The sequence below is a fragment of the Naegleria lovaniensis genome, assembly GCF_003324165.1.
Source record: "Naegleria lovaniensis strain ATCC 30569 chromosome Unknown tig051, whole genome shotgun sequence".
In the NCBI taxonomy this organism is placed as follows: Eukaryota; Heterolobosea; class Eutetramitea; order Acrasida; family Naegleriidae; genus Naegleria; species Naegleria lovaniensis.
This window is the reverse complement of record NW_025407873.1, coordinates 34,588-47,939: the sequence shown is the minus strand read 5'-3', so window position 1 is coordinate 47,939 and position 13,352 is coordinate 34,588. Positions and strand designations below refer to the sequence as shown.

Below are 13,352 nucleotides of genomic sequence, written 5' to 3'. Positions count from 1 at the left end.
CAATCATTCTTCTACTTGGCGTTGTAAACTGTGTGTTCGTTAGTACTCGGTACGAAAGGGCGTTATTTGTTTTTGGAAAGGATTAAAAACGATCAAAAATTAAATGCAAACCCTGGCCTAATTACAATGTGAATACCCAAGCGCTGTACATGAATACCACCGAATCAATAGTTGAATGCTGTTTTGAAAGCGGTTCTCACGAAACGTTTCGCACGAATCTTCAGCCGGCATGAAAACCATGAACGAGATCTGTCATATGAGCTTTGGTATTAGTGTCGAGGGGCAGGCTTACGAAAGGCTCACTTTACAAATCCTTGCCACAATTGTGAATAATCGAAACGTCAAAGAGTAGTGAATTGTTCGTGTTGTAAGGGTTTGTTGTAGCAAACAGTTGATGAGAGAACCTTTTCAAACTGTAGTCTCCCAAGTCACAGTAGATGGAAAATCCAACAGAGTGAGCCGTTACTTTGACGGCAGTTCTGTAAAAATCGATTTCTTTGTAATTCCCAACAGATGAGGGAATCAGGGTTCTTAGATCAATAATTTCATTGTTGTAGTGTCTACTTCCATAGTATGAAGAACCAATGATGTGCATTAAATAAGGTTGGTCATTGTATCGAATAATTAAATAATCTTTTGCATATTGAATATCAATGATATGATCTGTTGTTTCGGCGTTATTTCCAAAATATTTGACCTTCCATTGGTCAATAGGATCATGACCTTCAAATTCCTCATGAGAATTCCATGCGGGATCTGTGTCAATACAATAGGCTTCAATATAGCTTTGGTTGTTACAGTTTGATATATAGAGTGCTGAATTACTGCCACTAAATAAATTGAAGCATGTAATTACTGAAATTGGAATGGTATAAAATGGTTGAGTGAAATGAAGAGGCACAGTAAAAACAGAACTGTGAAAATCGTTTCCTCCTATTGAAATGGATTTGTCCTCATGTAGTAATAAAACATGAAAATCTCCACAATCCACCTTAATAATCTTTGACGCAAATTTTTGTAATTCTTTGGACCAACAATGATAACCATCGCCCGTACGGGAATTATTTGTCCCTCGATTTACCCAATCTTGTCCCGTAATGTGAATAGAAAAATTATTAATCACACAACAGCTGAATGAATAAGCACATCCAACGTGATTGATGGTTGTTGGAGGTTTTGCGTTTTGAATTCGATTCAAAGGTGAAAATAGTCGTTCAATTTTTGAACAATGAAAATTCTGATGCTTGTCATGTGTCATTCTGAAATAACTGTTGTTACCTGTTCCATAAATGAAATATTCTTTTGTTCTAATATCTTTCACAATTAGTAACATGGCTTCAGTGTAAGAAGCGATTTGTTCAACTCTCAAATTAGTGCTACCATCAAAGGGCGCAACGGTTCCCAAACGAGAACATGTTTTCATTTGATTCGCTCGATCCAACACTAACTGATATAAAATTCCATCATTGGATACTAAATACAGGGATGTACCATAATTCAAAACATGGACTTGTTTAATTCCGATGGTTGCAATTCCATCCAAACAGATATGAAATGGATCATTGATTTCATATTGACTGTGTTCTGAAAATTCTGGTTCCAAACGTTGAAATAGCAATCGGGAGGCAAGGTGTTTGGATGAAGAAGGACGAGGATCGAGCATTTTTTATGAGTTTATTATCAAGAATTAAAAATGAGATTTGTGCCGAGTTAAAGATAGTGACAGCCGCGTCAACTCTCATATTAAGCAACTAAATTGGTTCGTCTTCGACAACGGTTGCATATTAACTTTGAATACGGATCTGCATGGACGGTCTTTGTTCTGGGAACATCGCTCGAAATCAGAGCACATTGAATAGAACAAACAGTGTTGCATCTCTCTTTATTTTTTAATGTAATCTCCAGAATAAGACTATTCATAATTTTCGAAAAGCTCAATATTTATATTGACAGCCTTAATAGCAGCATCTGTTGCCTCATATACTGTTTTAACAATGTCAGATGACACGTTGTTCATTTTCTCTAACGATTTGGCTTTTTGTAAGTATTCTAGGGATGCTGTGGCGTGCATTTTGGTTGGAAAGATTGGATTGTAGCATCAAACTCTAGATAGGTCTTTGAAATTACAGTGCTGTACAAATATATAAATGAAAGAGAATCAGTCCTGATAAATTCGTTGAGAGTCATTCCTCCATGTGTTGAATGAAGATGGTCAGACGTTTGAAGGTGAACACCATGGAATATTGGGATTGCTGGTGTATTAGTGAACAGTAAATTTGCGCCGCAAATTCGTATCCATTTCGAGGAAGGTTTAATGGTTATATAGTCACTATCATTCAATATAATATTAGTTTCAACAGGTTCATTATTGGATGATATTGCATCCTTCTTAGTATCCAAAATGATATCCCATAACGTTTTTACATTTGAAGGATGTTAGTTAGAAACTTTCAGGTCAATAAGGAGCTGTTGGATGCTTGAGATCAGGATAGTGGATATTCCATACCAAGTTGCAGATTATGTTTCTCAAGCCTGAAAACTATTATGTCATCAGGGTGTTCGTTCACCACGTCAGTTTTTTTATTTAATTGTTAAAATTAAAAATGCCTTCATCAAAACACAACGATTCATGTTCGGAACGCAAGAATAATGAAATGTATTCAATATTATTATGACTACGGTGATGCACGACGATGGGGTCCATAATTATCATTAATAGTTCCACAAATTTCTTGGGTGAAATTACTTTATTAGAAATATTTCAGGATCAACAACTCTGGCAGAGATTGGCTACAAATGGTTAAAGATTTTCCCAACCATTGCGATATACCCAACTACAAAAGCCTGCTCCAATTGTCCTCCGCGACAAGATGTCTTGTGAGTTGGCAGAAGACTAACTCCTGCATCTACTGAACTTGAGCCAATGTCTTTGAGGATCTTATGTTCGCAAACTTTTTTCAAATGACATGACATCAATGCCATCAAACAAATCAACCTGTCCATCTTGACTTGTTATGCCTAACGCTGTAGCGCTTGCACATAATCGTTTAAGAAATAGTGCAGGAGATAATACTCGCATCACCGTACGGTCAATTACAACAACTTTAAAATGTCTCACCCTCCTGCTGGTACATCCATAAGGAACCCCTCAAGCTCAACTGTTGATGAATCTGATGAGGTAGCTTCCTTTCGCAATGATGATGTCGCAAGCACTGGTCACCCTTCTATGGCTGTAGGCGCTCAGTCCATGATCCATTATACGCACAGTATATTTAGCGGAGCCAATGGTTTTGGTAATAGATCCGTCGCCACAAGCTCAAGCTCTCTAAGTAACACTTCTTCGGACGCGATAGGTAGCAACGGCTCTGTTTCCAAACAAATTCTGGATAAGACGATGAATTTTCTCGTTTCTCTCAATTCAAAGAAAGCAAGACAAGATTCCATGAAGAGTGTATTGCTCCATTTTGTGATCTATGGCTACATGTTGTTTTGCACGGTTGTACTAAGCTCGGTACCATCAACTTTGTATGAAGAGGGAACTTTATCTGCTAGCAACGCCGATTCCAAAGGTAGCGCACCTTTGTGGGGCGTCATTGCTGGATGGATTCAACGAGTGTTGTTTTATCCCATCAATGCAGGAGCTGAACACTATTCGTATGTGGTTGTGATTGCTTTATCAGCAACCTTTGTGTTTCTGGAGGCGTTGACTCTATTCATGTATTATGTGTACTACATGCTTCACTCAAGAGGTCACAGATTCAGTGAAAAGGTCAAGAAACTTGTGCTTCCTTTCACTATTTTCATGTTACCCTTGTCATATTGGATGATTTGGCTTCACTGTATACCCATGTCTTCTTCCTTTATGTCGTCTCGTAACGAATATTTCCCATCAATTGTTACCAATTCAACTTTGAATATTGTATTTATGGCTATTGGAAGCATTGGAGTATTGCTTAACATCGTTATAGGTATCATTGGAACGATTGTTACATGCGAGACAATTCCACCAACAGCAACAAGATTTGCATCATTTACCATTGATAGACCAGACATTGTGATCGCCATTACGTTGTTGAATCAACTCTCTGTCGTTTTCACTGTGATACTGAACACCAATAACGTTATTGCTTCATCCGTCGTTAAATTTATTTTGAGTGGTTTGGTGTCCATTTACTTTTTACGAAAATGTCCTTACTTTAAGATTTGGGAGAATGGAGTAGTGTTTGGTTGCCTCCTTGCAAAAACACTGGGAAGTATTGGGCCTTTAGTAGCAGGAGCTATTAAGCCAATTGTTATAACACAATTGGAGACCATAGGTGGACTCATGTTTGGAATTACTGTCACTCTGCAAGTACTGGGATTTTTGGTCGGTACTGTGTCACTTTCAATTTATGTTAGACTTTTAGTATCTTCAGTCAAAAAATATATCAGCAATACGATGACAGAATTTCCAGACAAGTCTGGTGCTCATCAAATCTACTCCTCGTTCGAAGGTCGAAAATCAATGAACCAATTGGTGCTCTATTTACGACTCTCCATAGAAAGCGCTTTTTCAGAATCTCCCTCAGCACTTGACGTTTCATTACAGTTTTTAAAGCACTGCAGCAACAAATCATGCTCCAATGTGGATTTCTTGTTAGTCGGTGCAGTAATAGCGACGTTTTATTCATCTCATGAGGATGTTTTTACTTCAAATACTCATGCAATGAATATGTTGATAAATGCAAAGAAAAATAATCCATCTCAAACGCAGAAGTATATGATTTTACTTAGAAGTAAGGAGTTAGAAATCAATACGGAAAAGATATCCAATATTAGTGTTGAGCTGAGACAAGCTTTGCAACGTATTCAGAGGAAACAACAGGCGATTTCATACTTTCATAAAGAGTTCTTCAAAGAACTTTTAAGTGAGAAACCATCGCTCACAAAGCTATTGAATATCAACAGATCAGCTACCAAATTGTTATCAGATTGTGATAGTGGCTACAGAACGTTATATTCTAAGAACTCGAACGACAAAATTTTATTAAGGTCTTATGCCATGTTTTTAGAGTCATTTAAGTGGGAGTTTGAAGCCGCAAACGAACTGTTAGAAGAAGCCAATGCAGCAGATGATGACGACCCAAAAAAGATTGCAACAAATGTGACAAAAAAGCATTCACTACCCTACAAATTTAACAAGAGTACTAGAGTTCATCCAACTTCTTCACTTAATGCATACCCACAACCAAAAAAGATATCACAGGTTGACAAGACTACCGAGGAAGAAATGGGACGGATTGAAGACGAAGATAATTGGGAGTCAGTGAGCAATGGTGGAGACTTAGATAAGAAAGAAAATGTGTTACGATTAAGCATTAATACTACTGAAGAGAACACTATGATCAAGATATGGTTTGCTGCCTTTTGTCTGCTCTCTATAGTTGTTGTACCCATTTTGTTCGCAACTTCCAGCATTAAGTTGAATCAGGTTTCAGCACGCGTTGCGTTAGAGGAAAAGGTCTGCTCGCTCAGTGGAATTCCTCATTTAATTATTGCACAAATTCGCTCTGTTCAATCCAAGTACAGATATTCAAACACACCGGAAAAGAAAGCGGAAATTCCTTTTGTAGTCTCTAAAGCTACGTCCCAACTCAAATTACTGTTGGAAAAAGTTAATAGCGTGAAACTTGCTTCAACATCCGGTGAGTTTATTCCGGAAGTGGTTACTACTTTCACAGACGTCAAATGGCCATACTATATTCCAATTAAGCAGAATAATGAATTTGCAGACCCGATTTTCGAGGCTGGAAATTCCTCAATAAGCCAGTTCGTGGACTTAATGCTCATCCAGGGATCACAAATTTTAACATTGATCGATGATTTGGAGGCATTTAACCTTACACGATCCAACTTTCCTTTCTTGGTATTGTAAGTATTGCATTGTTAAACTTGGTATGATGTTAACCGGTATTAATGTGCTTGGCAGCTACCTCAACCGTAGAGAAATGACCACGGCCTGTGACAATTTTTGTACATCATTCATTCAAAGCTCCAAATCTGAGATCTATCAAGGCAGTATAGCATTCTACAGCGTTTGTGGAGTTGTATTGGGAGTTTACTTGGCATTCTCTATTATTTTTATTGTGGTGGCAAGAAATCACTTGTTACAAATTGAAAGAATTCTCAAGTATATATTTATTAGCATTCCAAAGGAGGAAAGCGGTCGTGTGTTTCATAGCTTAGAATTCAAAACTACTCATCATAGTTACAAAGAAACTTCATCTATATTCACTCCATATTTGATTTACATGCTAGTCTCGTTGTCGATCATTGTCATAATAGTAATTTCAAGCATATTAATAATCATTGAGTTCGATAGAAATGTTTCAACCTCAACATCAACAATGCAAACAGTAAGCTTGTTGAACACCGTAGTTAGAACATCAATGAGAGTTAATTTCAGGCTCAATGAGCTGGTTGTTAAAAGCAAACTGATGTTGATTCCTTGGAATATTGTCAAGGAAGATAATATGCACGAGTTAAGAAATTGTGATCAAGCCTGGAGGGAAATTAGTGTTGGAGGTGCGAACACTGGATATGAGTCACCAATTTCTGGATTATCTTCTGAAATTGACGTACTTTTTACAGGAACTTGCAACAGTACAAATTCCACTCTTACGAACAAAACACTATCCTTTCATGAGATTGATCTTTATTATGAATGCCAAGGCATGAATCAACTTGTTTCTGAATTCATTTCTCAAGCGATAGAGCTAAATAATGACTATTACTCAAACTATTACGATCAACAGACAGCGATCACCATTTATTTCAAGAACATTTACTTTGTATCCATTTCTTTTGCAAACAAATCGTTTGAGTTTATTTCAAAATATGTTACGTATGCCAAGAATGCCAGCTTGAGCCTTTCAATTTCTGCTTTTGCTATCAGTATTTCATTATGCTTGTTACTGCTATTATGGAGCTATTCCACCCTTTCAAAATATTGGGATGAAAAACACAATGCGAGAACATTATTGAATTATATCAGCGGTGAAGCCATTGATCAAAATGAAGACCTGAAGCAGTATGTAATGGCTCACAACATTCCCAACAAATACCCAAAACCTGTCCAAAAATTCACCAACATGATGGGTCTCACTAATCATTCGGTTTCCTCTGATCTTTCTGAAGATCCAATGTCCATGACCAAATCCATTATGAATGCAGCTGCAGATGGTTGTATTGTTTGTAACCCTGAAGGCTCCATTGTAATATTTAACAAAGCTGCTGAGAATATGTTTGGATATCACCAAAGTGAATTATTGGGAGCTCCTCTGACTTCTCTTTTTTCAATAGCAGATCAACAAAAGATTGAAAAGTCCATTTTTTCAATTACCTCTTCTAAAAACGCATACACTGAAACATTTGAGCTGTCACCTGTTCGAAAGAATAAGACTTGTTTCTCTGCATCCGTTTCGATATCCATTAGTTTTTTCAACAAGAAATCCATCATTGCATGCTTTGTCAAGGACATTACATCAGAGAAGAAGCAAACTGCTCTTATTAGTGAAGAAAAGAAGAAGAGTGAAGAATTACTCTTAAATATTTTACCTTTACCTGTGGCTATTCGTCTCAAGCAAGGTGAAACTTCTATTTGTGAAAAATTTAATGATTTGACTATACTCTTCAGTGACATGTACGTTATTTATATTTTTTTGGATATTGATTCAACATTATTGGAATTGTTCAATTATTTACATATACTAGGGTTGGATTCACATCTATGAGTAGTACAATGACTCCTAATGACTTAATTGTCATGCTTGGGGATATCGTACTAAATTTTGACAAGCTCACTGAAAAATACTATATTGACAAGATTAAGACCATAGGCGATGCCTACTTTTGTGTAGCGGGCGCTCACGCAAGCAAATCATCCGATCATGCTGAGCGAATGCTTAAATTTTCAATTGATGTATTTGCATTTTTGAATACATTCAACAAGCAAAACGGCTGGGAAAAGAAAATTAATGTGAGAATTGGACTTCATACTGGAGATTGTGTAGGAGGTGTCATCGGTTTCAAGAAGTTTGCATATGATTTGGTAAGTCAGCAATTATTTGTGACAACGATGCATTGAATTGTAAATGTATTTATTTGTAGTGGGGTGACAGCATTAATGTCGCTAGTAGAATGGAGAGCACTGGAGTACCAGGCAGAATTCATATTTCTAGATCCACCTACGAAAGAGTGCACGATTTAGGATTTGAGTTTGAAGAACGAGAAGGTATCCAAGTCAAAGGCAAAGGATTGATGAAAACCTATTTACTTGCCAGCAAACATCATTTACCTGCTATTGAGGATGCACCTATTCAAGAATAATAATATTTCAATGATGTGAATAACGGATGGTGTTTGAGGAATAATAAAGTTGCTGAATTGAAACATTCATGCCTTCACTTGAGCCTCCCATAATCCTATTCAACACACTCAACATCAAATGGTATTACTCTCTTGTCAATAATTAATTGGTGATGCCCATCAAGGCCAATAGATGATCGCTGCTCACATCAAACACCCTACCATTCATGGTTCGTGCACCATTTTGAGCGTTCATGCGCATCAAAGTAAGGACAATTGATGGGGTGAGCGAAATCGCAAAAAAAAAATTTTCAAACGTTTATTACTAACCCTTCACTTGTTGTTGCTTAGTGGCAGCTCGGAATCTCTCGATTCTCTCTCTCGGAATCTCATAGTGTCCTCCTCATTGGAAATACCATTGATTTCTGTAAACTGTGTATTGATTATCATCATTGGAAAGTTAGTATAACGACTATTCGAACCAACAACTATTCCGAGCTCGGTTAAATTCCGTATATTAAAGAAACAGCATGTCGTTTTACGCAGACCAAACGTACTCTACCTTTGAAGGCTATCCTTCAATATATCATCCCGTCGATGAAACAACGGGAAAGGCTCTCATTTCCTCAAATATTGATTTTTGTGAGGCTAATTTTCAGTATTCATCCTTTATTGCTGAACCTGTAAATACCATTTCGTCCTATGTGTACCTATTGATTGCTATTGCTCATTTATATTTTATATACAAGTTTGAAAGAACGTTGAATAAGGCTGGAAGAACATTTTGGAGATTTTACATTGGTTCTGTGTTTTGCATCTTTCTGGGCTTTGGAAGCTCCTTTTTGCATGCCACTCTTACCAGAATTGGTCAATATACAGATGAAATACCAATGGTTATGTGTGTGAATCAGGGAATTTACAATTATCTGTTTAAGGAAAAGAAGAATAGTGACAGGAAATGGTATCACAATATTGTAGTTTTTGTTTTGGTCACCTTTACCATTGGTCACTCGTTGGCAACGATTTGGTTTCCAAAAAGCTATTCAGTATTTGTGTTTGTTTTTGCTGCCCTTTTAAATTTATCCACTGCCTTTGAGGCTATTCAAATTTATAGAGGAAATAATTTGGCTGATTGGCTTTGTGAATATTTGCCTCAATCTCAACATGCTGAGGTTGAAGGATTGGTTTCCAAGATTAGAAGAATTTATTTCATTTATTTCAGCTTTTTCTTGGTAGCATTTATTTTGTGGGCTATTGAGTTTGCTTGTTGTCCCTATGTTTACTTTTTGCACCTACACGCGTATTGGCATATATTAACTGCAATCGCAGCTAACGCAAAAAGCACTCTGTGGCTCTATTTGACCATGCTAGGACATGGGTTTACAGATGTTAAATTAACCTATTTTGATCGATTCAGAATTGTTGCCAAGATTGAATTAGATGAAAAGAATAAGAGAAACTAAACAAATAACGAACAGCAATAACAATTAATTTATTACATACACATTCTTGCAGCTGAACATTCTCTGTGGTTTTCATGCTTGTTGTAGCGTTTGAAATTCATCTCGTTTATTGCAATGTCATCAACTACTTGTTCTCAATAAATCTTCTTCTTGATTTCGTTCTTTTGTATGAAGAACCTTTTGGAAATCCAAAAGTGACATTCTGAACTTCCGTTAGAAACGTTAGAGTCATGAAAATTATTACAACACAGGCATTCCAATTAATTTCACAGCATCCACTTCACTCCAGCTTGCAGAGTTGGTGGTATCCATTTCCACATAAATAACCTTGGATTCTACTCCAGTGTTTGTCAAGGAGGGAGAGAAAATTCTCGAATGCTGTCCAATACTGTGTTGTTGTGTCGGTCCTTCATAGAGAACAATCCAATCTTCAGGCCTTGCTTCAAATGTGGTTGTACCAATAATCGATCCATCGAGTTGAGGTTTTCGTGAAGTGTATCGATCTTTACCTCTTGGAAGACAAGTAATTTTTGTGACGGCACCTGGATTGAAAGTTTCATAAATTTGAATTCCCGTAATTTTGTAATAATCAGAAAATTCTACAATAAAGAATTCTTTTGAATTTTGTTGTAAACGAGGAGCCCATGCATCTGAAAAATCACCTATTGGAATTCGATTCGTTCACAACATGTATAATTTTTCAAATATTACATGAATGAAATATTAATTTTCAACTCTCAAATATGAATTTCACAAAATAACTTACCATATTTAGGATACACCCGTGATGGACCAGCAATATTGACAGCTCCCCATTGTGTACTATACTCACTAGAAGCATCCAATGTTTTCACAGCCCATTGAGCTCTCTCTCCATTTCTCAATTTCAATTGACTTTCATCATACCATTTCATAATTTTCAAAATCATTTCCAAATTCTCTTCTTCCATCATGGAATGATTAAATTCTTCGGAAACAATCCATTCGGCAGCACTTGAATAATGTTGTAACACACCGCTCCATTGCGAAGGTAACTCGAAAATTTCATCTTCCATTTCTGGATCAATAATGGAACCATTTTCATAGGGAATGGGTTTTAAAGATGGCATGTTGGAAAATGATGTGCGAGTGTTGTTGGTAGAGAGTGGTGGTGGTTGTGAAGCAAGTAAAGGATTGAAATTTCCAAAATTGGATGTTCCATTATTTAAATTGTAAAAACTATTAAAAGTATTTAAATTATTTAAATTATTATTATTGGGTGTATAAAATGAGTTGTTGAACATGGAAGATGGCATTCCGATAGCATAATTATTTTGCATCATCATCATTTGATTCATCGTGTTGCCGATATTCATTAAATGATTATTTGCTGAAAATATGGAACCATTATTGTAATTATTACTATTATTATCGGAAAAGGAGTTTAGGGAATTGGTGGTTGGTAGAGTGGATGATGATGAATTCATGTTGTTATAGGTTGACATCATCATCATCATTGGATTTTGTATTGTAATTTGTGGTATTATTGGAAGCAATATTTCCATTAGTATTGTTGTTGTTGTTGTTGGTATTCATGATAGTTGAAGAATTCTGTCCACTATTCATCATCATCCCGTTATTACCCATATTTGGAAATTGATTCATCGAGCCTTGATTGTTTTGGTTCCATGATGACTCAACAGATGGTGTGGTCGATACTGATGAGGATGATGAGGAGTGTCCTTCTCCCTTTTGACCAGTTCCTAATAACGATGATGGTGATGATAATGGATCATCATAAAACGAACGATACGGAGAAGGACTTGTCCATTGATCTCGACTCGTTCCGAACATGGCATGATCCATTTCAAAACTATATTTGCATTGCTCGATGGGAGGTGGAAGAGGACATGGAATGGGTGATGCTGTTGTTGTCGTGGTCGATGATGATGATGATGGATCGGATGGCATCCGTGTGACGTTGAGAAGGAGTTGATGATGGAATTTTTCTGTTGGAAAGTTTGATCAAGTTACTCACTGAATCCAAAGTTTGGTGTGAGAGTGGAGTCGTAACGTCGAACTGAGTTCCAAGGACTTGAGTATTTTTTTTGAAAGCCCTTTTTGGCATTTGACAGGAACGCTCCAAATTTAAGTTCATAGCCTTAATCGATGTTTCATTCCTTTGATTTCACTCGCTCTCTCTATGCGTGTCCACCCTGTTCTTGATGTTATGGAGTGGTTCTCTTCCTATCCAAACACACATGGTTCAGGCTCAACTTTTACCTCCTCGTTATTCTCTGTCCACTCTCGCAGGCGGAGGTTCGAATCCTTCAGACGACGCCAACAACATGCATGCATTGAGTGCTCAATTATTTTCTCCCTATGCAATGCCACGAATGCTGAAGGGGATGTTTTTTTCACAGAAGCAAATGCGTATCGTGTTCGTTCATTGACTTCGCAATTGAATTTTCCAATGGGTCTTTGTGTCACGAGTAATGATAACCATTTACTCGTTGCAGATCTCAGAATTAATTCACTACATTTCGCTGGAGTCACCGTTCGTAGCTTCTCTGGATTTTCTGGAGATGCTTACCAATTGGCATCAATGCCAGTCTTTCTACTCCCACACAGTTGGTGGTAAGTGCGGATGGAAAGATGATCTATTTTGTTGAGAATGGATTAAATAGAATTCGAAATCTTGCGTTAGATTATTGCGACAATGGTTATACCTGTAATACAAGTGCTGAAATATGTCATCCTCCATGTTTTGGAATTGCTGCAAATAATGCCTCGGTGTGTTCTGGAAATTGTGTGGCGCCTGATCAATGTGTTTGCGATACGAATCATACTGGCCCAAGTTGTGCATTCCCGTTGTGTTTTGGAGTTTCTTCGAACGATACTGCACAAGTATGTTCTGGAAATGGCGTTTGTGAAAATGTTGACACTTGTTCTTGTTCAGCTGGATTCAGTGGCTCTCAATGTGAAGCTCCTTCATATAATGGAATTATGGCAACCAACTCCTCTGCTTGTAATGGACATAATTCATGTGAAGGTCTAGATGTATGTTTTTGTAATTCAAATTGGACAGGTCAATGTTGTGAAATTCCAAAATGTTTTGGAATTGATGCTACAAATTGTTTGTAGTGGATTTGGTTTGTGTCAAAATCTGTACTTGTAATGTGAATGGACATGTTGGAACTCAATGCGTGTTGGTCACATGTTTTGGCATTACTTCCAACAATGTTTCACACGTTTGTTCTGGAAATGGAATTTGTGAAAATGTTGACACTTGCTCATGTACTACAGGATTCAGGGGTTCGAAATGTGAACATCCATCCTGCAATGGAATTGTTTCAACCAATACATCGGTGTGTACTGGACATGGTTCATGCATCAATTTAGATACATGTGTTTGTGACATTAATTGGATTGGCCAATATTGTGACATTCCTCAATGTTTTGGAATTGAGGCTACTAATTCTTCGGTTTGCAGTGGATTTGGTTTGTGTCAAAATCCTAATCAATGTACATGCAATGTGTATGAAGCTCATAATTAACTCGATA

The 13,352-nt window shown here is 37.1% G+C and overlaps 6 protein-coding genes across 6 annotated transcripts; 3 read left to right on the top strand and 3 right to left on the bottom strand.

Annotated features, from left to right (window-relative positions):
• Positions 1-304: 304 nt before the first annotated feature.
• On the bottom strand, positions 305-1,663 carry C9374_011807 (uncharacterized protein; the record flags this gene model as incomplete). The annotated part of the gene is made up of 1 exon (XM_044687503.1): positions 305-1,663. One exon carries the CDS (start codon positions 1,661-1,663, stop codon positions 305-307), a length of 1,359 nt encoding a protein of 452 aa, XP_044542892.1.
• A 1,446-nt stretch (positions 1,664-3,109) lies between these two features.
• Positions 3,110-8,367, top strand: C9374_011806 (uncharacterized protein; the record flags this gene model as incomplete). Its single annotated transcript, XM_044687502.1, has 4 exons — positions 3,110-5,910; positions 5,969-7,681; positions 7,753-8,089; positions 8,149-8,367. The coding sequence occupies 4 exons, from the start codon at positions 3,110-3,112 to the stop codon at positions 8,365-8,367; spliced, it is 5,070 nt and encodes a 1,689-aa protein (XP_044542891.1).
• A 509-nt stretch (positions 8,368-8,876) lies between these two features.
• Positions 8,877-9,809, top strand: C9374_011805 (uncharacterized protein; the record flags this gene model as incomplete). The annotated part of the gene is made up of 1 exon (XM_044687501.1): positions 8,877-9,809. The coding sequence occupies one exon, from the start codon at positions 8,877-8,879 to the stop codon at positions 9,807-9,809; it is 933 nt and encodes a 310-aa protein (XP_044542890.1).
• Positions 9,810-10,049: 240 nt separating this feature from the next.
• C9374_011804 (uncharacterized protein) lies at positions 10,050-11,104 on the bottom strand (the record flags this gene model as incomplete). The annotated part of the gene is made up of 2 exons (XM_044687500.1): positions 10,050-10,471; positions 10,576-11,104. 2 exons carry the CDS (start codon positions 11,102-11,104, stop codon positions 10,050-10,052), a joined length of 951 nt encoding a protein of 316 aa, XP_044542889.1.
• A 175-nt stretch (positions 11,105-11,279) lies between these two features.
• On the bottom strand, positions 11,280-11,759 carry C9374_011803 (uncharacterized protein; the record flags this gene model as incomplete). The annotated part of the gene is made up of 1 exon (XM_044687499.1): positions 11,280-11,759. The coding sequence occupies one exon, from the start codon at positions 11,757-11,759 to the stop codon at positions 11,280-11,282; it is 480 nt and encodes a 159-aa protein (XP_044542888.1).
• A 502-nt stretch (positions 11,760-12,261) lies between these two features.
• Positions 12,262-13,345, top strand: C9374_011802 (uncharacterized protein; the record flags this gene model as incomplete). The annotated part of the gene is made up of 3 exons (XM_044687498.1): positions 12,262-12,425; positions 12,530-12,840; positions 12,933-13,345. 3 exons carry the CDS (start codon positions 12,262-12,264, stop codon positions 13,343-13,345), a joined length of 888 nt encoding a protein of 295 aa, XP_044542887.1.
• Positions 13,346-13,352: the final 7 nt, after the last annotated feature.